Source organism: Monodon monoceros, unplaced genomic scaffold (assembly GCF_005190385.1).
Source record: "Monodon monoceros isolate NGI ecotype Baffin Bay Population unplaced genomic scaffold, NGI_Narwhal_1 Super_Scaffold_19, whole genome shotgun sequence".
Taxonomy (NCBI): Eukaryota; Metazoa; Chordata; class Mammalia; order Artiodactyla; family Monodontidae; genus Monodon; species Monodon monoceros.
In genome coordinates, this window is record NW_021703775.1 from 10,005,975 (window position 1) to 10,030,814 (window position 24,840).

Sequence of the window (24,840 nt, forward strand, 5' to 3'; positions counted from 1 at the left end):
TCCTCATAAAAGTAGACACAAAAATCCTTAGCAAAATATTAGGAAATAGAATTTAGCAATGTAAAAAGAATTATGCACCATGACCAAGTGGGGTTTATTCCAGGATGCAATGCTGGTTTAATATTCAAAAATCGATGTAGGGCTTCCCTGGTGTTGCAGTGGTTAAGAATCCTCTTGCCAATGCAGGGGACACAGGTTCGAGCCCTGTTCCGGGGAGATCCCACATGCTGCAGAGCAACTAAGCCCGTAAGCCACAACTACTGAGCCCACGTGCCACAACTACTGAAGCCCGCCCGCGTGCCTAGACCCCGTGCTCCACAACAAAGAAGCCACCGCAGTGAGAAGCCTGCACACCTCATTGAAGAGTAGCCCCCGCTCGCCGCAACTAGGGAAAGCCTGCGTGCAGCAACGAAGACCCAACACAGCCAAAAAAAAAAAAAAGCCAATATAATCCACCATATTAATAGGCTAAAGAAGAAGAATTACATAATCATAATCAATTGGTAGAGAAAAAGCATTTTAAAGATTCAACATACATTCTTGGTAAAAACTCCCATTTAAATAGGAATAATGAGAAATGTGCTCAACCTGTTAAGGAGCATCTACAAAATACATACAGGCATGCCTTGTTTTATTGTGCTTTGCTTCATTGCACTTTGCAGATGTCGTAGTTTTTTTACAAATGGAATGTTTGTGTCAACCCTGTGTTGAGCAAGTCTACGGGCACCATTTCCCCAACGGTATTTGCTCACTTCGTGTCTCTGTGTCACATTTTGGCAGTTCTCACAATATCTCAAGCTTTTTCGTTATTATTGTATGTGTGATAGGGATCTGTGATTGGTGGCCTTCGATGTCACTCCTACGACTCACTGAAGGTGCTGGTGATGGTTGGCATTTTTTAGCAATAAAGTTTGTTTAAGTTAAGGTATATACATTTTTAAAGACATAATACTATTGCACACAATAGACTACAGCGTAGTGTAAATTTAACTTTTATGTACACTGGGAAACCAAAAAATTCACGTGATTTGCTTTATTTCAGTGGTCTAGATCTGAACCCACAAAATCCCAAGGTGTGCCTGTACAGTCAACATTATACTTAATGGAGAAAAACAATGCTTTCCCCCTAAGATTGAGAAGGCAAGGATATCTGCTCTTACCACTGTTATTCAACATAGTGATCAAAGTTGTAGCTAGTACAGTAAAGAAAGGGAAAAGCATATAGATTGGTAAGAAAGTAATAAAAGTGTTTCTATATTCAGATGACTTGAATGTTTATATAGAAAATCCCCAAATATTTACAAAAGTCCTAGAACTAAGAACTGAGTTTCAGCATGGTCACCAGATACAAAATAAACACGCAGAAAGCAATTGCATTTTTATATACAATGAACACAAGGATACCAGAATTTAAAATATAAAATAATAACATTTACAACTGCTCATAAAAATTGAAATACTTAGGTGCAAATTTAACACTTATATGCTGAAAACTGCAAAACACTGATGAAAGAAACCAAAGACCTAAATAAATGGAAAGACCTACCATGTTTATGGATTGAAAGACTCTGACGTTGTAGGCACCCTTACTTCTAAGGCTATGGATTGAGAGGGAAAGTGGATGCAGAAGCCAGCCCTTGAGCTACTCAGGCATGTCCCATTGCCAAGAGCAGTCTAAAGCCAGCCTAAAGCATTAAGAAGTGGATGCCAGCCCTAAAGAGAACTTCATTACTTGGCTTTCATTTCCAGATGCTCAACCTCAGTGAAGGAGAACCCTGGAGAGTGTTGGGGCCTCAGTGTAGGTCTCCTTTCTCTCACTGTGGTCAGGCTTGTGTCTCCAGGATGATAGTAGGCTCTGGCTGGCTCTTTGGGCAGGCAGGATGCACATGGACCCTACACCAACCATAGTACGGAGGGGAAAGAGGAGAGAAGGGCTGGCTTCCAAAGGGGTCAGCCCTCTTGCTTCCACACGCTAATGACCAAAGTGCTGGGGCTTCTGCAATACTTCTGCAGTGGTGCTGTTGATAGAAGATCTCTCTCTCCATATAGATGATTTTTAAAAGTATGAAAATAATTCAACAGTGAAATCATTAGGCCACCCCAGGGAGTTTCAGCTGCAATTTATAGCTCCATGTCTCCCGCCGTTGTAATTTTGTTTTGCATTCATTAGGATGTGAGTTTTTTAAAAGAAAAATCTCAAGGAATCACAGTTCTGACGACTAACATTAACCACCGTGTCACTCACAGATATTACTAAGACTATAATTCTGAAAAGTAAATTAATCTCCCTTGTGTGGGAGCCATCTGAATAACATTCAGGTTCCTCTCTAGGGTAGGCTGATGGGCTCTGGAAAGAATCTTCTGCTTCTATGGCAACATGATACGAAGGAAGGCTCTGCCTGCACCACCTTTCCAGGCTTTATTTTGTCCACCTTGTCCCTCCCTGGAATTTGGGAAGAAGAAAACTGGCTGGTGTTCTTGGGTACATAGAAAGGCAGGTGCCTTTCGAAAGCTTCATGTGCTTTCCAACACACACACACACACACACACACACACACACACTTTTTTTCTAACATATTAGTTGACAGCTTGTTTTCTTTTCTGTCAGCAATTTCATTATCTTTAATGTTGAGTGGAGGAGACTTTCCTCTTCACCCTGAAAATCTTTTCACAACAGCTTTAGTGATGCAGAATAGCTTAGTGCTTTGTTTGGGTGAAAGAAAGTGTTTCTTTTGGGAAATTTTTAAATGGCTTTCCTAGATCAAGGATGAATAGAATAGAGGGTGATCCTAGGAACTTGGGGTAACGGTAATGACTGTGGTGATGACACCTGCCATGCCTTGAACACCTACTGTGTGTCAGGCGTGGGCAATGTCTCCCTTCGTCCCCTCTGTCATCGTCAGCCCCGATTTAGGACTGAGGCACCCGAGGCTCAGTGAGTTTGTGTAACTTGCCCAGGAGAAAACGACAGGGGTCAGAGTCTGTATGCCAGCCAGGTTTGTCTGATCCAAAGCCTGGGATTTAACCACTTTGTCCTGCCTCCCCTCCTGTGATGCCTGGGATGGAGTGATGTTGACTTGGCCCCAGGATGGCCTCCTGGGGGCAGCAGGAAGCTCCAGAAGAGGATAAGAACAAACTCAGCGGAGAGGTAGCCAGGTTCTCTGTGTTTTATTGCGAAGGCGTTTGAGCCACAGTGTGTCAGGTCGGACCCCTCTTGCTGGTGTAACTGAACCCTCAGAGAAGAAGCTGGAGTTGGTCGACCTTCAGATCCAAGGTGACCCAGGACTGGCTCTCTACTGGTCCTTCACATGAGGTCAGCGTCACTGTGGTTACAGCCCAGGGTCATGATGTTGGCCAGAAGTGGCCCACACAATAGAAATATGGAGACAGGGTCATAGGGAGACTCTGCCTCCTGTTGTCTCTTTATCTGAAGGACTTCTGGGGTCTCTACTGTGGTCATCCATCCACTGATGGGAGGAAGTGGCCTGATCCCAACCTCTTACGGTTCTGTAGCCTGCTCCCCTTGGCACTGCTCTCCCAGTGCTAGTGGGTGGGGTAGACAGTCTTTGCAGCCTAGGGTAGCAGAATGTCAGTCCCCACCAGGCCGTGACTGGTCACGATTTTAGACCCATGAGTTTCCTGTTGGGGAAGGACTTTTATGTTCCTGGGTTTTGATTTGGTGTGACCTTTGAGAATGGAAAAAAAGTAACAGCAAAGGCTGTTTGTCTCTGCACTCTATGGCCAAGAAAACACGGGCTCTAGTGTCTGTGTTTGTGTGTTTGGGGTGGCGGTCCCTGCTCTTTCTATATACCTTTGGACACTGATACCAAAGCACCCTCATTTTTTCTGTATCTGAAATATTCTCATGTTTAAAAATTGTCATTTTCACTCACCCCATCACAACCATTGAGGTTCATCTGTTCTTTTCTGTGGTTGGATTGAAAGACTGCTAAGGGGTGGGAGAAAAAACGGGGTCTGGAAGGTGCAAAAGGTAATTATTGGGATCTCTGCAGGATTGGAAGGGCACTTTGAGAACTCTTCCTTGGGACCATGTTGCATATTTAATCACAACCAAGGCTACTATTAAAGCAGCACTTATCTATAGACTACATACATACACTTCTCCCATCTCTCCTACAGATGGACTGAAAATTGCCCATTTGGGGAATGACACCTAAAACATGGTGGAGGTCACATGTGGAACCTGATGTTTAAGGCAGGATTGCTTTGTCAGAGCCCCAGGGCAAACTAGTAAATGTTCAACTTAAAAAAAAAAAAGTAGCTAAATTTGTGTGCAGCCCAGCCCCTTCTGTGATCCCAAACTTGACCCCAGCTTGGGTTCGTTGGGACTGGGTTTGGTGAGGCTTGGGGCTGGGAGTCATGTGTCTATTCTATGCATTACTGGATAATAAGTAGCCAGGTTTTTACATCCTGGCCGGCCAGCTGAACCCAATCTGTTGGGTCCAACCGGTGCCATTAAAATATACTGCTTTGGGAACTCTTCTCAATACCCTGTAATGACCTATATGGGAAAAGAATCTAAAAAAGAGTAGATATATGTATATGTGTAACTGATACACTTCGCTATACAGCAGAAACTAACGCAACATTGTAAGTCAACTATAATAAAAATTTAAAAAAATATCCTGCTTTGTAACATATTTTCCCTCTGGGTTTCTTTGTCCAGGAACATCCCAAAGAAGGGGAGGATTAGGGACAGATGGGCTGTGGGCTCTCTGAGAGGCTGGGGGGTCTCCATTGGGGCCAGTGAGAATGGGGCACAGTGGTCCACCTCTGGGGCACTCACGGGCTCCCTGAATCCCCTCTGTGGCTGAGTTATTAACGAGGGCAGGTGGCCACAGGGAGTGTGGCCGGGGCTGAGGAATCTGCTCAGCTTTTGTCCACAGAGGTCAGCCCTTTGACAGAGAAGGAGGAGAGTTCTGTCCTCTGGCAGCAGGGATGCCTGTGAACCAGATTGCACCCCCAGAAATCTCAGGATCAAGGATGGAGGCCCAGCCACAGAACTCTCTTCCTTCCACTTTGACTGACTGTCATTCAGAGCAGGCTGATGCAGTGATGCTGCAGAGCAAGAAACACGCAAAGCAATTATCTTTTTAGTAGGTCACTGGCCTCCTTCGGGAGAAGAGACCAGAGGGAGAGCTGGGGAGGCAGGCAGCCCGGCCCTCCCCAGAGGCTGCGTGTGCAGTAGCTGCGTGGGTGATTAATAGCTGTGTCACTTTCCACGAATGTTGCTTTAAGCGGCCGTGTTCAAAACCGAGTGGGAACAAAATAAAACAACCCCAAAATAAATGTTTCCTCCAGTCCTTATGAGTTGCTGGAATCCAGAAATAGCTTCTCAAATCTATCATTTTAAATGGCATCGTTCACAGCTCTCTCACATGGATACTGTGATGCACACACATCACTTTCTCTTTTTAAAGACCATGAAAAATTTGAGCTCAGTGACTTTGGGGTTGTTTTCCGGCCCTGAAATAAAAATTATGTTTACAGAGAAAAATATAGCCTTTACATGGGTTTTTAAAGAAAAATAGTAACCCAGGGGAGGAAAAGGACAGGAAGAATATTGTGTCCATATAGATCATAAACTGGAACAGTAAAAACGTCTGGCAGGCAGTAATTGCTGGCCAGCTGCAGGGATTGTGGTCCTGTGAGTTGTGTTCAGGGCAGTGTGCCAAGACGCTGGCAACCAGAGGACTGGCCTGGACCATCCCAGCCCTCCGTGAAGTCGACTGGGGCCTGAGTGTGTAAATAAGAGGGTGACCTCCTCCGGCCAAGTTCTCTCAGAGCACAGAGTCTTGAGGCCGCCTCTCTCTGATGCCTCTGTTGGAACCAGGCTACTGGCTTGGGGATTGATGGTGGCAGTCTTAGGGATGACTCTGGCAGCATCTCTGGTCAGGAGAAGGTTCATTAGCCTTGAGTGTCATATTGATATTTTCCCCTGGAGAAGCCAGAGAGCACATTTCAAGGGTGAGAAGCCCATGAGAACCTCCTGGCTCAGTGCTTGGGAAACTATCAGTGTCTCGGGCCAGAGAAAGGGAGGGAAAGAGTGTGGGTGCTGCCTGCCTTCTGCCCACTCATTTGTTCCTTTCTCGAAAAAAACCCAACCCCAAGCCAGCAGTGGGTGGGCTGTTGGGCATAAGGACAGGGTGGGTTCCTCATCTTAGTTGCTTAGTTGCTCCATCGCTGTCGTAAATGCCCACTGGCTCCCACTCGGTACTCCAGCGTCTGCCAGTTGGGCTCTTATCAGAACAACTATGAACAAGCGAACATTCCAAAGAGACGTGGAGGGATGGGTGCTGGAGGAGTTGGGTGTGTTGCTGCTGGGAGATGGCAGGACACTACATCTGTCACCTTGCTTTCAGTCTCTCCCGCCCACTCACACCTGGCCAGGCTGGGGCGCCTGAAGACAGAACAGGCCTACCCTCCGTGAGCTGTGAGTCTTGGCCCCAGGTGCTGTTTTAAGATCCTAGGTTGGAGCTTCCCTGGTGGCACAGTGCTTAAGAATCCACCTGCCAATGCAGGGGACACGGGTTCGAGCCCTTGTCCGGGAAGATCCCACATGCCGCGGAGCAACGAAGCCCGTGCGCCACAACTACTGAGCCTGAGCTCCAGAGCCCGCGAGCCACAACTCCTGAAGCCCGCGTGCCTAGAGCCCGTGCTGTGCAACAAGAGAAGCCACCACAGTGAGAAGCCTGCGCACTGCAACAAAGAGTAGCCCCCGCTCGCCACAACTAGAGAAAGCCCGCACGCAGCAACGAAAACCCAATGCAGCCAAAAATAAATAAATTAAAAAACCCAAAAAAACCATAGGTTGTATTAATTGTTTAGGTATGGTGACAGGAGACGACACATCAGGAGCCCACTGCCACTGAAAACATAGCTTGTTACTTGCAGTTCCCAAGAGATGGAGGGATGCCATGCCATGCAGGGCCACCTGGGGAGGCACCAGGGACAGTCAGAAGTCAGAGGGAGTGAGGACAGGAGCTTTTACTGGGGGAAGGCATGGGTGAGGCAGGATAAGCAGGCTAAGCAGGTTCAGGGTTTTTTTGGTTTAGGCTAGTTTGAATGATTTCAGCAGGTTTGGGGGCCCTGGGGGCTGTCCTAGTGGTCTGGCCAGGGGGAGATTAGGGCAGGGGAACAGTGGCCCAGAGTGAAAGAGCCCCTGAAGGAGGTGATAGGGATGCGGGCTCTGGATTGGCTAGTTGGCAATGAAAGATGTAATCCTTTGCTCCCTCAAGGAATTGGCGAGTCCTGGGAGGGGCAGTCCCTCCAGGGTCAGCAAGGGCCCAGATGGCAACGCATCAAAACATGTGGTTAATACAGGTGCACACAGCGCCAGCATGAAAGGGAAAAGTGCTCCCATGTGGGAGGAGTAACAGATGAAATGCTCGGGGCAGTCTGGGGAGAAGCAGCTGCCTGCTTTGATGGCTTCAGTTTGGTGTTTGAAGGGGTGAGTCCAGAGAGGGGAGGACGTCTCAGTGGGAGGAGAGGGCTGAGCCACCAAAAATAGGACGTGTGGTAGTTAGGGGTGAGGTTGGCTGCAGGCAGAGAGTCTGCCTGGACAGAGGCCCAGTATGGGAAGGCGTCTGCGGGGCTTAGCAGGAAACAGTTGGGACCCTCAAGTAAGGCCAAAGCAGGTCTTGAATGCCAAGCTGAGGCATTTGGATTTTATTCTGTATGAGCTGCCAGGGCTGTTTTGCCCTTAGGAATTCTCCTAATGAATTCATAGACTCCTACAGAATGACTCCGCTTGGCTGCGTATCATAATCACAGAACTTAATTAACAAATTAGGATGCTGATGTAAATTTATTCTGGATGAAAAATAGAAATCCACTGTGGCAGGGCTTGAAAATGCAGTGCCTCCCAGGCTTGCAGGTAACGTCGGCGAGTGGAGAGGGCTCTGGGGATCGTGGGGGGCGGCCATGCCCCCAGTGGAGGGGTTGACGGCCTCAGACCTCCAGGGAATCCCATCATGGGAATGGGGTCCAGCGTTGCCAGATCTTCTTTGTTTTCAAGAAAGCCTGGAAATGCAGATCCTTGTTGTGAAATCACTTGGTCGCTTGGCAATGCATTAGCTAAACTCCGTCCTCCCTATCAGCACAGGGAAAGGCACTGAGAGGCCAGCTGTGTGGACCCTTGGTGGCCTCTTTCTGCTCTCCTGTCACCCCAATTGAATTGTGAGGCTCAGAGAGGAAATGGGGTGATTTCAAGGTGTTCCTCCATTGGGGAACTGAGGCACGGCAGGTCAGGGGTCAGATCTGGCATCCAAAGACCTTCTGTGAGGTCGGAGTGAACCAGTCTGTGGTGCTTCACTGGTATTTCCTCGTTGCCAAAACTCATGAATTCTCTCATTCATTCAGTGAATATCGAGCGCCTGCTGAGTGCCGGCCAAGACCAACACTACACACACAAAATCAGAAAACGTGATGGGATACTGTCTCAAAGTATATTCTCGTTGTAATTATTTTTCAGCAAAACAAAACCTAAAAGGCGCTGTGATCGGTCCCTTATTTTGCTGTTGCCATGAGGGTGATGCTTCCTGCAATGATGCTCTGGCACCAAAGGAGGAAATACTGGTGACCGACAGGGTGGGATGAGGGGGTGATGGGAAGGAGGGATGCGCGAGGCTCTCCCTGCCCACGCCACCTGGGCTGCTTCCATCCGTGTCCTGGGCTGTGAGCTTCAGGCTATGAGCTCCGTGCCCAGGCCTGAGCCTTCTTGACCTTGGGGGACGCCTGGCGCCTCGGGTGATGCTGGCACCAAGCAGGCCCGCAGATGTCCCCCAGGGGAGTGAATCGCATGTGGCAATAGCTGGTTTCGGTGGAGAAGAGTTTAGCCACAACGACCATAGGAAAAGTTCCAGTAGAAACACAGCATTTCAAAATGCAAGTTAAGAGAGTGGGTACAGACGGAGTTTGTAGAATGACCCGACATTATGGTGACACCATTATTAGGTCTGTGACTGTTTTATTGGTTTCACGATGATCTGGAAAAAGCTGAGAGGTTTTCCTACGGACTGTCAGGCTCCTTTGGCACTGTGCCCTGTTGTGGTTGGGATGGACGGAGGACATGGGCAAAGGCAGGGTGGGGTCATGTTCCTCAGACAACTATCTGTGGGGTGGTTAGATGGCGTCTGGGGAAGCTATGCTCATGGAAAACGAGCCTGCGCTCACAGTGTGCCTGTGTGTGCTTGTTGTTAGGTCTGTCCTCACTGCCCCCCACCCACACGAGATGGCCAGGTTGTGAATTCTAGATGCTTTATGAACTAAAAAGATCTTGGTACCCTCCTTTTAATTACAAATAGGAAGAACATTAAAGCATGCAATTATGACCCAGAAAGTATCAAACAAAATTTTTTAAAATTTGCTGTTTCCTCTCTCTCGTTGAGTGATTGATGGGTATCCTCATTTCATTGGCGTCTGAAGCACAGGTTTGCCCTGCCTGTTGGATAACCTAGCACGATGGGCACCTGTGTGCGTACGTCTGCCTATGTGTGCACGTGTGTGTGTGAAATGTTTCAGAAATTGACGTTAAGATCGGAGCTGTTCACAGAAGGGAGGCTGCCAAGCCCAGGATTGTAGAGCATCAGCCTGCGTGGGGCAGGGGGGTGACCTAGACAGGCGGGGCTTGTGCTTTCTGCAGCCGCGGGATTCTGTAAGATTAACCCACGGGTGATGCCTGGGGACAATCCCACCCCACTTTCCAAGCTGCTCTGAGGAGGACCTCTGTTCACCCCTACGCAGCTGCATCAGAGCGAAAGGCAGTGCTGTCCACAGGGCACGGGGTTTAAGGAAGGATGTTGAGAACACCTTTTGCACGAGGAACTGCAGGGGAGGATTTAGGTGGGCTGAAAATAATGACCCACCTGCAAATCTGACAGAAGCACCGGGGTTGGCGTGGCCTCCTTGTTCAGACTGTCCTTTTGAAATATGTTCTAGGGTATCACTCCTGTCCTATTAATTATGTCAGGAACTTAGTAAAGCTGAATAATTAATGATCTCAGTGCACTAGGAACTATAAAATGCCACGTAAATGTTAAGGAGTAAAAATTACTCTGCGTATTAAATAGATACCCTGCTTTAAAAATATTCCATGGTGGGAAGGTTAATTTCCAGAGCAGCTGAAAAGCTTTTTGTTGGACTATCTTCAGAAACTTTTGCCATCTTAAGTACATTTTAGGAGACTGAGGCGTTCTGTATCTGAAGTATTTGAAAGACAAATGGCTGTTTGGGATGATGTTGCCTATTGGATTTTGGTAAAGTTGTGTCTGCTTGATTCTCTCTAGCCAGAGGCAGTTTGGGCCCAAAGCCAAGGAAGAGGTCAAGATTATTGAGCACCAAACACAGACCCTGCGGCTGATGCCTCACCTGGCCACGGCCTTGGCCCTGACCTTCGCCAACAGGTGAGATGCCTCTGGGGGTTTGCCCTCTTGAGGTGAGTTTTCGGCTCTGGCATTAATAGGAGGCAGAAGAGAGAGGCAGGCAGGGGCTTCACTTCTTTTCTTTTGTAAAAACTTTTTTATTTTTTTAAAATTTACTTTTAACTGTGAACACGAAAGAGTCTGTGGTTAAAATCCAGTGCTCAGGTCAAACTTGCCATCTGAATCTTGGTAGTCCATATATCCTGATGATGGGGTCCACGAAGAATTTGGGAAGACCCGAACTGACGCTTCTCTAGAGTTTCTAAAAGAAACAGACTCAAACAGTTGAAATTTCTCTACCTCTGAAAACGGTTCTAATTTATACTAATATTTTCAAAAATAGGTCAAGGTGTGTACATATGGTGGCGGGCTATTGAATAAAAGAGCAGTAGGGGCTTCCCTGGTGGCGCAGTGGTTGAGAGTCCGCCTGCCGATGCAGGGGACACAGGTTCATGCCCCGGTCCGGGAAGATCCCACATGCCGTGGAGCGGCTAGGCCCGTGAGCCATGGCCGCTGAGCCTGCGCGTCCGGAGCCTGTGCTCCGCAACGGGAGAGGCCACAACAGTGAGAGGCCCGCGTACCGCGAAAAAAAAAAAAAAAAAGCAGTAATAATACTGTAAATTCACACAGAACTTCACATTTTACAGCTGGCTCTTCTTATCTTTGTCTCATAAGCCTAGACATTGCCTGGGCAGTTGTGGGTCATTACCACATGGTAAAGATCAGAAATTAGGAGATTTGCCTAAGATCACAGGGTCCAGGAGTGGGTGGACTGGGAATGTAACTCCAGACTTTGGACCCTTATCTGTGTTCTTTCCTCCCCGTGCAATCCTGCTTCTTGTGGGAACTACGAGAATTAATTTCTGAATAATTTAGAACTGGCGTGTGTGTGAAACTGACCGCGCCAATGGGTAAGCTGGTGCCAGGGTTTATGAAAAGAAGGTGATTGGAGAGATTCTGCCTCTAGTGTGCTGCTGGCTTGTGGGGCTGCTCGGTGCTGCTGGCCTGGCTGGGAGGAGCTTGGGTGGGCGCCCCTCTGCCCTTATGCGCTCAACACTGGGATACTGGGGTGTGTGAACGGTGAATCCTGCAGGCTGAGCTTCGGTAGCAGCACTAAGATTGATCCAAGCCACCTGGAGGAAAATGTAAATCACTCACATCTAACATCTTCCTTAAAATATTCTTGAATGTCTTTTGAGGTTGAATTTGCATATTGTAAAATGCACAGATTTTATTGCTCAGTGAGTTTTGATAAACATATACACTGGTGTGATGAACACTTAAACCGAATCTAAAACATTTCCATCACTCCACAAGGTTCCCTCGTGCCCCTCTGCAAGTTGCCCCACTCACCACCACAGCAGAGACAACCACCTTTCTGATTTCTATCCCGATAGCTTTTTCTGCCTGTTGTTGACCTTCATATAAATGGAATCATACAGTATGTCTTTGTGGGTGTGTCCAGCTTATTTCGTTCAATGGAATGTCTTGATGTTCCTCAATGCTGTTGAGAGTTTAATTTTTATTGCTGAGTAGCAACATTCAGTGAATAAACCACATTTTTTTTTTTATCCATTTCTGTCACTGATGAACATTCAGGTTGTTTCCAGGCTTTTAGCTACTGTGAATAAGCCACAGTGAATATTCTAACACAAGTTTTTCATTTTTCTTAGGGTAAATGCTTAGAGAGGACTTGCTGGGTGTTGGGTATGTGTATGTCTAACTTCATAAGAAACTACCTTTTTTTCAGGGAGGTAGGACCATTCTACACTCTCTTGGGCAATATATGGGAGTTCCAATTGCTCTGCATCCTTGCCAGCCATTGTTATGATCAGGTTTTGTCTTGCTTTGTTTTAATTTTAGTTTATTTTGGTCTTTCTAATAGTTCAATTTTATTACCCTAATAACTAATGACATTGAGTGAGTATCTTTTCATGTACTTATTTGCCATCTGTATATTTTCCTCACCCATTTTTTAAAAGTTATTTTTATTTATTTATTTATTGGCTGCGTTGTGTCTTTGTTGCTGTGCGCGGGCTTTCTCTAGTTTCGGCGAGCAGGGGCTACTCTTCGTTGCGGTGCATAGGCTTCTCATTGTGGTGGCTTCTCTTGTTGTGGAGCACAGGCCCTAGGTGCACGGGCTTCAGTATTTGTGGTGTGCAGGCTCAGTAGTTGTGGCTCGCGGGCTCTAGAGCACAGGCTCAGTAGTTGTGGCGCACAGGCTTAGTTGCTCTGCAGCATGTGGGATCTTCCCGGACCAGGGCTCAAACCCGTGTCCCCTGCACTGGCAGGCGGATTCTTAACCACCGTGCCACCAGGGAAGTCCCACACCCATTTTTAAATTGGGGTATTTATTTTCTTATTGTTGAGTGTCAGAGTTCTTTTTATATTCTGGATAGATTCTTTGGCATCATATATGTGATTTGCAACTATTTTCTCCCAGTCTGTCACTTTGGCTTTTATTCTCTTAAAAGTGTCTTGATCAGAGCAATAGTTTTTAATTTTGATTTGATTTGATAGCTTTAAATTTTGATTTGTCTTGAAATTGGATAATGTGAGTTCTTTTTCAGAATTGTTTTGACTCTTCTCGTTCCTTTTTGCCTGTCCTTATACGTGTTAGAATCATCTTGTAAATATCTACAGGAAAGATGGCTGGCATTTTGCTTGGGATTGTGTTGAACCTATAGATCAAATTGGGGAGAATTGACTTCTTAATGTTGAGACTTCCAGTTCATGAACACCATGTATCTTTCCATTTTTAGAGGTCTTCTTAGATTTCTAGCTCCAGTGTTTTGTAATTTTCAGCACACAGCTTCTGCACATATTTTGTTATATTTATACCTAAGCATTTTACTTTTCTTTGGTGAAATTGTTTATTTCTAGTATATGGGAATAGGATTTACTTTAGTATGTTGATCTACAATCTTGTTTGTAGATTTTAATACATATAGGATTCTTCAGATTACCTGTTTCTTCTTGAATGGATTTTTATTTACTTCATCTAATTTGTCAGACTTATGGCAATAGTGTTGGTTGTGGTATTCCTTTATCATCCTTTTAATGTCTGTGGAGTCAGTAGTGATTTCGTCTCTTTCATTCCTGATATTTTGTTCTCTCTCTCCCTCATCAGTTTGTATAGGTTTATCAATTACATTGCCTTTTCAAAAAAACAGATTTGATACAATTGATTTTCTCTACCGTTTTTCTGCTTTTAATTTTCTTGATATCTCCTCCAATGTTTGTTATTTCTTTCCTTCTACTTGCTTTGCTTTAATTTCTTCTCACTCTCTCTTAAGGTGAGAGGTTAGGTTACTGCTCTGAGACCTTTCTTCTTGCCTAATCATTTAGTACTAAAATTTCTCTCTAAACATTACTCTAGCTGCATCCCTCTGCTTTTGATACGTTGTATTTTCATTCAGTACAAAATAGTTCACAGTTTTCCTTGAGACTTCTGCTTTGACTGCTTTGGTTATTTGGAAGTACTGTCATGGTCCAAGAACATATTATGAAGGATTCTGTTCTTTCAAATTTAAGGCCCAGAACACACACACACACACACACACACACACACACACACACACACACATCTAACACATTCCACGTTGCGAAGAATATATTTTCTGTTATAGTTGGGACGATAGTTCTATAAATGCCAATTAGGTTAAGTTGGTTGGTTGTGCTCTGCAGACTATATACATTCTTTCTGATTTTCTGCCTACTTGTTCCATCAATGGCTGAGAGAAAGGGGTTGGCATTTGCAACTATAATTATAAATTTGTCCATTTCTTCTTTGAGTTTTATTAGTTTTTGTCTCAAGGATTTTGACGTTTTTTAGATGCATATACATGTAAGGATTATTATATTTTCTTGGACAATGATCCCTTTATCATTATGTAATTTTTCTCTTAATCCCTGAAAATATTCCTTGTCCTGAAGTCTATTTTGTCATATTAATATAGCTACTCCAGGTTCCTTTTCTTTAGTGTTTTCATGGTACGTCTTTTTCATACGTTCATTTTTAACCTGTCTATATTTTTAAAGTGGGTTTCTTTGTAAAACAGAGGATAGTTAGGTCTTGATTTTTTTATCCAACTTGAAAATCTCTGACTTTTAGTGGGTGTGTTTAGACCAATTGTATTTAAAGTGATTGTTGATATGTTTGGATTAAAATCCACATTGATAGCTGATTTTTATTTTTTCCATCTGTTTTTTTTGTTTCTTTTTCCTTTTTTTCTGCCTGCTCTTAGATTAAATGAATATTGTTTATTATTCCATGTTATCTCTTTGACTGACGTTATTTATACTACTTTTGGAAATATTTTCCTTGTTGACCCAGCGTTTACAGTATACATCTTTACTGAATTAGAGTCTGTGTTGAACTATTATACTGCTTCCCCTGTCGTGTATGGACCTAAAACAGTATATTCCAAATTCCTCCCTTCCATCCCTTTTTCTGCTATTGTTGTCACATAATTTACTTTTAAATATGCTGCAAACACACAATATATTGCTACTGTTTTTCTTTTACATAGTTATGTTTTAGAGCAATTAAAAATCAGTAAAATTGAATTTTATTTTACCTTTATTCAATTGCTAACACTGTTAATTTACTTGTATAGATCCAGATTTCTAATTGATACCATATTTGTTCTGCCCGAAGAACTTCTAACATTTTTCTTGTAGAATAGGTCTGCTAGCAGCGAATTCTCCCAATTTTTTTTTTTTTGAGAAAGTCTTTATTTCTCCTTTCTTTAAAAAAGACATTACCAATATGTACAGAGTTCTGGGTTGATAGTTTATTTTTCTTTGAGCTTCTTAATGATCTCACTCTATAGGCTTCTTGATTCCTTGATTCTCATGAGAAAACAGCCATCATTTTTCTGGCTGTTTCTCTATATTCCCCATATATGCCCACTTTAACTGCTTTTGAGATTTTCTCTTTTTCTTTGATGTTCAGAGTTTGATTATGTTGGCCTAGGTGTGGTTTTGTGGTTTTGTGTGTCTGTGCTGTTTGGAGTCTGTGGAGCCTCTGGGATCTGTGGGTTGAAGTTTTTCATCAAATTTGGAAATACTTTGGCCATTATCTCTTTAAATATTTTTTCTGCCCCATTCTTTCTTTCCTATACAGATGTCAACCTGCTTCATACTGTCCTACATGTCACTGAAGTTATGTTCTTTGTTTTCTTTCTGCTTCAATTTGGATAATGTCCATGGATCTGTCTTCAAGTTCTCTGTTTCTTTCGTACACAATGTCCAATCTACTAAAAAGGGCTGGTTCCTCCCTGGAATTCAGCTCATCAAGGCTCCCTGCAGCATTTGTTCTTCGGGAAAATACAATTTTTATTTTATCCACTTTCCTTCTTACTGTTATTAAGGGAACAAAAGTCTCTGGTGTCCTTTTATATCTTAACCCTGTGACACTTCTTTTAACCTCAACGATTCCATCTGAAGTTGTCACTAACTCTCTACAAAGTGTCCCTCACCCCATTATACCCCTTTTGCCTTCACCCTTCCAGCCTTGCTTCAACTAAGCCAGATATTTCTTGACACAGAGGCTGGTTTCCAGTGGTTCTCTGATGTGCTTTTTAAAAACTACAGACTCTGTGCACCCACTCCCATGATTCGAATTCACCTGGTCTAGCGAGCACCCCAAGGAATCCAGAGTGTGTGTACTTAAGCTCTTTGGTGATTCTTATGAGCAGCCAGAGCTGAGAACCACAGGAACTTTTTAGGGAGTTTCCTAGCGTGACCTGGAAATAAATTTTGCTAACAGTTAAGAAGCAGCAGTATTAAATTATCATGAACATGTATACTGGATCAAGATAATCTGACAGTGAAACCTAAGAATGTTTTGCACGCATGCCAAAGGCAAAGAAAATTCTTCTTTGAATCTTTTGCCCTGTAGAACTTGTGACTATTATGAAGAGGCAAGGCTATCTATACATTCACTTCTTAACCCACTATTTACAAATCCATGACACGAGAAGTTACTAGACCACATAACAAAGAGCACTATGTGTTCCTCATTTATAGTTTATATAGGTATAAAATACATATTTGTATATATGTATATATAAGTTTATAGATATATACACTTATATACACCCATATTTGTATGTAACAAAAGTGTTATATGAATCAACATGTTTTTTCCTTCAGCTCCATTGTTATTTTTTAGACTGATGTAAGCGTCATATACCTGGATTTTGTAAGAACTGTGTTGTCACTATTAATAAAAATTAAAGTTTCTCTTGATTTTAGGGAGATACTCGTCAAAGGCAGAGAAGTAGAGAAGTAGAGATCACCGTTCCAGGTTTAGGTTTCAAGGGAGAAAGGAGAGGTAATAAATGGAAATTGACTAGTAAAAAATAAAAAATCACAGAGCCCTTACCATGTGCCATGCATGGGTGAGACAGTGTTGAACAGGACACATCAGACATATGCCCTCACCAAGCTGTCAGTCTAATTGCCCCCGGGACCTTCCTGATTTCCTTGACCTTCACCTCCCTGGGCCTTCTGTGGTCTCTGGCCGAGTTCAGTGTCCCCCTCGTGGCTCTGTTTTCTTCCCCTGTGCCTCCTCGGTGGCAGCAGGGGATTGACCCACTGAAAATCTGGTTAAAGGAATCCCCAGGACGAAGTGCCTCAGCTATGGGGGGAGGAGAGGTTGTCTGTGTTTTGAAACAGTGCCAGGAGAAGTTGGTGTTTCTGTGACAAAATCCAGCTCTCCTATTTCTCATCTACCATGCCGGTTGCCTCTCCTCCAACTGGTGAAGAAATAGTTTAATGAAGTTGGTTGTTACATGACAAATGCTAAGTACCTCTCCCCCCTACACACCCCACTTTTAAGAAACTAAGGTTATCAAACCTTGGTTATAGGTCCCATCTCTCAACTCCCGTGGACCTAATTCTGCCAATCAACTGGCTTCAGTTTCAGGGTCTGGGTAACTTGAGTTTTGATGGGTTAGATGTTTGTTCAACGCATTCGGTCCCGCTCAAGTGTAGAGAAACACTCGTGAGCATCCGGACATTCAGGTGTATGTGGCTGGAGTGGGAAAAACAGGCCACTAGCCACGTCAGTGGCCCTGTCTCTCTTCCCATCTAACGTGACAAAAGCACAGATAGAGCTTCACGTCACAGTAACAAACAGGTCACGGAAGTGAAATGGGACAGCTTCTTCCAGGGCACATCACATAAAGTCGTGTCTTCAGCAACCTTACGGCACCTTGCTAGTAGGGCTGCCAGGTAAAATACAGCCTCCCAGCTAACTCTGAGTTTCAGGTAGCCAACGCACACCTTTGTAGTCTAAGTATGTTCCCATGACTGCAACAGGGAGTGTGCCCTTAAGCTAAAGATTATGCATGGTTTATCTGAAATTCAAATTTTACTGGGCGTGCTCTGTTTCTGTTTGTAGAGTCTGGCACTCCTGCTGGAGTTGGACGTGGTCCCTGCCACATGGAGCTTGTGCTGCCTTGTCTAGGGTTTGACAGTAGTGGGTCAGCAAGTGGACCTGGTTCCTGACCCCCTCCCGTGCCCATCGCCTCCACAAGCCTGGAGACTGGGGGAAGGGGGAAGGACCTGCTTGGCCCCTAGTGAGCCCCCTTCCCCCTACCCAACCCCCTACCCCGCCCCACTCATGTTCTCCTAGCCTTGACAAGGAGGGGACAGAACCGGCTGGCCTTTGGTGCCTGTTTGCTCTGGAAGAGGTGGGACCCATCTCCCCACTGCCTGCCGAGCTGCCAGGCAGAGCCAGCTCAGTGGGGAGGGGACTGTCTCAGCGGGAGCATCTGTGCCAGGTGACGGACGGCCACCTGAGGAGCCTGCCAGGGCTCTCCCCCTGCTCTCTCTCTCTCTTCAGAACTGCAGAGCTTTGCCCTCGTCCCCTCATCACACCACCTGTGTCAGGTCCCTCTCTGGGCCCTGAGGACTTGGCAGCCAACAGCAAGGTCACAGCCCTGCCTGGGTGGCCACGTGGCCAGGGAGGATTCCTGTTTTCCCTTTGGCTGTGGGTGCCCATCCTTGGGTCACTTATTAACCTCCGTGGGGCTGCTTCCCACCGCTGAGGCCCCAGTGTCCTGCATGCATCCTGGTCCAGTGCCTTGCCCGTGGCCCGTGGCGTCTGGGTCTTACTGGACCTGCAAGACGATGCCCTCTGTTCTCACTCAGACTGCGACCGTAATTGATGACTGTGGTGGGAATACATGTTCGATCACCGTTAGCTGCTGCCGTGCCATCACCCCCGAGACGCCTCAGACTTCCCACCCCCGTCCTGTCAGTTACCACATGCTGGTGATTTTTCCTCCCTACACTAAAAGCACTCAAAGCTCACCTTTCCTGGCATCTCGCCTGGACCCTCCCCAGCTCCTCTCTTGCCTCCCTGCCCCGCGCGTCCAGCCTGGCCCTCGTCAAATCTGTTCTTCACAAGCACGAGGCCCGAGATGAGATCTGAATTCTCACCTGCCTGCTGGGACCCTCCCGCGGCTTCTATATTGGATGAAACTCACTCCCTCATGTGGCCTTGGGGCACCTTCCCCTGCCTGGCCCCTGCTGCCCCCAGCCACTCGTCGTGTCTTCTGTCCTCCACCCTGTGCTCAGCCTCACCCCTGCTTCAGCCTTTCTTATAGGCAGCCTCCGCACCGCGCCCTGTCACTCACGCCTCACATCCTTGCCTCCCGTCACCTGGTAGCTCACTGTCATCCTTTGAGACACAGTTCAGCTTGTCATCTCCTCCAAGTCACCTTTTTCCCTGAGCTCCTCCTGGCATCAGGAGCCCTCTGTAAGCTTCTTGGAGAAGCATCCCGGGCTCCTTTTTTTTTTTTTGCGGTACGCGGGCCTCTCACTGTTGTGGCCTCTCCCGTTCCGGAGCACAGGCTCCGGACGCGCAGGCTCAGCGGCCATGGCTCACGGGCCCAGCCGCTCCGCGGCACGTGGGATCTTCCCGGACCGGGGCACAAACCCGTGTCCCCTGCATCGGCAGGCGGACTCTCAACCACTGCGCCACCAGGGAAGCCCCCGGGCTCCTTTTGTCATTTCACCATCACTCTTGCTTTGTGGTTATGAATTCTTCCAGCATAGAAATCGTGGATTCTTAATTTGGCATCTCCACGTCCTAAGAGTGCTGGCTCTCTGCATGAGATACTTCAACTCAACTGAATGAAATCACCTTGTGTGATTACATCACTCTTGGTGGAGCCCAGGGCTGGCTGGCCAGGGCGGTTGGTCACTGAAATCTCCGCTTGGAATCATCTAGTGGGATTTGCTACCAAAATGAACTTCCTAGCTTAGAAAGTGACCAACAATTTAAAAATAAATCAATATCTGTGGTGTGCCAGCCAAAAGGAGTATTTTGGGTTTGCCTCTCCTGTTATTTATTCCAGCCCAAATGGGCAGTTCAGTAGTCCAAGCTGGGTTCCAGGCCAGGAGGGGCCACAGCACCGTCATGCTGCTGTCTTTATATTGGATCCAGTCCTACTGTTTTTGCCCAACACCTGCAAGGATAAAATTAAGACAATAGCTAATACATATTCAATTACATACCACATACCAGGCACTGTCCTAAGGTTTTTACATGGAGTAACTCATTTAATTCCTCATGACAACTCAACAAATTTCTCTCTCTTTTTTTTAATAACATCTTCATTGGAGTATAATTGCTTTACAATGCTGTGATGTCTCCATAGCACCTACGTAAAGCGGTGCCTGTCACAAAGTAAGATCTCACTAATATTTGTTGAATAAATGAATGGGTGGAATGATACTTCATAGTTTCAGAAATTCACCAAAGTCCTGTCCTTATCAAAAAATGGGGTTCAGGATAGTTAAGCCCCTTAGAGTTCCTTCACCAAATGAAGACTGTCTATAACTATATATCAAATACTACCTATAGTATTTGATAGGATTTATAGTACTGTTTATGATACTACCAAACTGTGATTTTAATACAGTCCTGAACTCTTATTGCCAAAATGTCTTGTTTGCTCTTTTTATGTAATACAGATTTTTGTAAATTGAATCCTGCCCTGTTGCTGACTTAACTGTTTTAGAGATACTCCATCTGCATTTCTAATGAGCCTTGCCTCGATGGTGGGTTCTGATTCTTCAAATGGACATAACCTATAAGGAAATATTTCACGTTTCTAGAAGCATTCACTTAAGTAAACGGGTTTGGAAATGAAGAATGTTTCTGCCATAGTATCCCTATTTTCCAATTTATCTCTGGGCCCCTCTGAGTTTCTTGTATCAGACTTTCTTAAGACATGTGCCTCTTGGACTCTTACACACCCTGAACACAGAAGGGTTTCTCAGAGCTCCTTGGCAAGCAGACGTGAGAGCATGATAGTGGATAAGCGCCACTAGGGGAACCGCTCTGTCTGGCAGATGGCGGCTCTTCCTCAGCAGGACCCATGTCCTGTCAGTGTTAAGTAAAATCACAGGCCAGCATTGCAAAGAAATCTTACCAGATCTCTGCTAAGAGAGTCTCATGATTCTTTTTTTTCTTAGCTGATTTATTTCTTCTTTACCACCCATTTTTACCCTGGGGAACATCTAGGGGAGTGTGTGTGTGTGTGTGTGTGTGTGTGTGTGTGTGTGTGTCTATGGTTAGGGAGGTCGGAGGGGAATCATATATACATTTTTTTAAATGACCAGGCCTGGGATTCTCTGAGCATCCTCGTATTGCAGCCACAGCCCAGGGCATGGGTGACTATATTCTAGCATAGATTTAGAATGTTATTAACTTCCTCAGGGCACTGATATGCACATTACTTATAATGAAAAGAGAGTGGTATTTAGGGCTGGAGAACCCTAGGTTTGAATCCTAGCTCTGTCCTAACATAAGGGAGACCTTGATTTAGGTATGCAACCTCAGTTGAGCCTCAGTTTTCCCATCTGCAAAGTGGGGGTATGATTTCCTATTTCATACAGTCGTTGTGAGGATCAAGTCAGATGATAAATGCAGAAGCTCTTTGTTTATAGTAGTTGGTTCATACGATTAGGTTTCTTTTCATCCAAGTGCGATTAAACACATGGTGGTTTCCACGTTTTGTCAATTTACCCAGCTCAACAGCTTCAGTTCTGAGGTTGCATGGTCTTTCCTGTTTGCTGTAACATGAGGCCCAATGCAACATCTTTTGCATGCGCAGGATTTATTGAGGAAACAAGGATGTTTAGACATTATAAGATTATTCTGTAGATGGAAGATGGTAAATACCTTGAGCCAAAATTGATCTTTGCCATTCAGAAAAGGAAAGACAAGCCACAGAACGGAAGGAAATATTTGTAATATGTATATTTGACAATGGGGTATTATCCAGAGTATGTAAAGAACACTAAAAATAAAATTCAACTAAAAATAAGATGGGTAAGCCACTAGAACATGGGCAAAAGATTTGAATAGGTACTTAACAAAAGAAGATTGTATGGTCAGACAGTAGACACATGAAAAGATGTTCTTTGATCATTAGTTATCCAGGAAATGCACATTCAAACCGTGAGGATTTCCATGACATATCCACTAGAGTGACTAAAATTAAAAGGACTGCAAAGATGGCTTGTTGGCGGGCACGTGGAACAACTAGGACTCCCATACACTGCTGGTGGGAGTGTAAAATTGTACAACCACTTCGGAAAATTGTTTGCCAGTTTCTTAAAAAGTTAAAAATACCTCTTCCATATGACCCAGTTACTTCACTCCTACATATTTACTCAAGACGAATGAAGACATATGTCTCCTCTAAGATTTTTACATGAATTTTCATAGCAGCTTTATTTGTAATAGCTCCAAACTGGAAACAACAAAAATGTTCAACAACAAGTGAATGCACAAATGAAATGTAATCTATGCATTGCATAGAATGGAATTCTAGTCAGCAATAAAAAGAAACAGCTACCAATATGTTGCTCAGTATGGATGGATGAATCTCAAGACAATATGCTCATTGAAAGAAGCAAGACATAACATACACTGTATAATCGCATTTGCATAAAATGCAAACTAATCCATACTGACAAAGATTGATCAGTGGTTGTCTGAAGATGGGGGTGGAGGAAGGGATGGTTTGCAAAAAGGGATGAGGAATTTTCTGAAAATCGTTAGAAATATTCTGTAGCTTGATTGTGGTGGTGTTCTCATGGGTGCATAGAGTTGTCAAAACTCTCTACATGGTGCACTTTGAATAATGAAGTCTGTTGGGAATAAATCAATCCTCAGTAATGTTGATAAGGAAAAAAAGATAAATTGTTAGTTTAAAGCAAAAATAGCAATAAAATTTATAACATGTAGAATATATTTTTGTCTCAACAGTGACATCATGGATGGCAGAATGAAAAGGAATTATATATTGTTGTAAGGTTCTTATATTATCCTTGACGTGGTATAACAGTATTTGAGGGGAAAATGTGGTCAGTTAAAGATGCATGTTTTAGGCCACAGAAAAATTGCTGGAAAAAAATTAGTAACACAGTTTAAAATCCAGCAATGCAATACTAAAGATTATTCAATTAAACAAGAGAAGACAGGAGCACAGGGAAAAGAACATATGGGATAAATAGGGGAAAAATTGCAAGATAATAGTTTAAAACTCAATCGCATTAATAATTACACTGAGTGTAAATGATTTAAACACTCCTATTTTCAAATTGTTAGATATGATAAATTAAGACTGAACTAGATGCTGTCTACAAGAAACCCACTTAAAATTAAAGACAAAGAGGTTAAAAGTATGGGAATAAACAATTTATACCTGCAAACATTAACCATAAAAGAGTTGGAGTGGCTATACTAATATTAGATAGACTTCAGAAGAAGGAATATTACCAGAGATATAGAGGATCACTTCATAATGATAAAGCAGTCTACTCATCAAGAAGACATAACAATCTAAATGTGTATGGATTCCACGAAATAGCATCAAAATACATGAAGCAAAAATGGAAAGTACTGAAAGGAAAAATTAACAGATCCTAAATTATAGTTACAGACATCAGTCCTTTTCTCTGAGAAATTGATATAATAAACAGACAGAAGACCAGTAATGATGTAAATCATATGAACAACATTACTAACAAACTTGACGTAATGACATTTATTGAAAACTCTACCCAGCAAGAGCAGAATACACATTCTTTTTTTTTTTTAACATCTTTATCGGAGTGTAATTGCTTTACAATGTCATGTTAGTTTCTGCTGTTTAACAAAGTGAATCAGCTATATGTATACATATACCCCCATATCCCTTCCCTCTTGTGTCTCCCTCCCTCCCTCCCTATCCTACCTCTCTAGGAGGTCACAAAGCACCGAGCTGATCTCCCTGTGCTGTGCGGCTGCTTCCCACTAGCTATCTATGTTCCATTTGGTAGTGTACATATGTCAATGCCGCTCTCTCACTTTGTCTCAGCTTACCCTTCCCCCTCCCCGTGTCCTCAAATCCATTCTCTACGTCTGCGTCTTTATTCTTGTCCTGCCCCTAGGTACTTAAGAAACTTTTTTTTTTAGATTCCATATATATGTGTTAGTATATGGTATTTGTTTTTCCCTTTCTGACTTACTTCACTCTGTATGACAGACTCTAGGTCCATCCACCTCATTACAAATAGCTCAATTTCGTTTCTTTTTATGGCTGAGTAATATTCCATTGCATATATGTGCCACATCTTCTTTATCCATTCATCTGTCGATGGAAACTTAGGTTGCTTCCATGTCCTGGCTATTGTAACTAGAGCTGCAATGAACATTGTGGTACATGACTCTTTTTGAATTATGGTTTTCTCAGGGTATTTACCCAAGAGTGGGATTGCTGGGTCGTATGGTAGTTCTATTTTTAGTTTTTAAGGAACCTCCATACTGTTCTCCATAGTGGCTGTATCAATTTACATTCCCACCAACAGTGCAAGAGTGTTCCCTTTTCTCCACACCCTCTCCAGCATTGATTGTTTCTAGATTTTTTGATGATGGCCATTCTGATTGGTGTCAGAATATCTCATTGTAGTTTTGATTTGCATTTCTCTAAAGATTAATGATGCTGAGTATTCTTTCATGTGTTTGTTGGCGATCTGTATATCTTCTATGGAGAAATGTCTATTTAGGTCTTCTGCCCATTTTTGGATTGGGTTGTTTGTTTTTTTTGATATTGAGCTGCATGAGCTGCTTGTAAATTTTGGAGATTAATCCTTTGTCAGTTGCTTCATTTGCAAATATTTTCTCCCATTCTGAGTGTTGTCTTTTCATCTTGTTTATGGTTTCCCTTGCTGTGCAAAAGCTTTTAAGTTTCATTAGGTCCCATTTGTTTATTTTTGTTTTTATTTCCATTTCTCTAGGATGTGGGTCAAAAAGGATCTTGCTGTGATTTATGTCATAGAGTGTTCTGCCTATGTTTTCTTCTAAGAGTTTGATAGTGTCTGGCCT

The 24,840-nt window shown here is 44.0% G+C and overlaps 1 protein-coding gene across 1 annotated transcript in view; it reads left to right on the forward strand.

Annotated features, from left to right (window-relative positions):
* Nucleotides 1-24,840, forward strand: part of ACOXL (acyl-CoA oxidase like) — a 353,725-nt gene that overhangs the window by 149,119 nt on the left and 179,766 nt on the right. Inside the window, 1 exon segment of the mRNA XM_029232291.1 lies at nt 10,308-10,424. Coding sequence (XP_029088124.1) covers nt 10,308-10,424 — 117 coding nt within the window.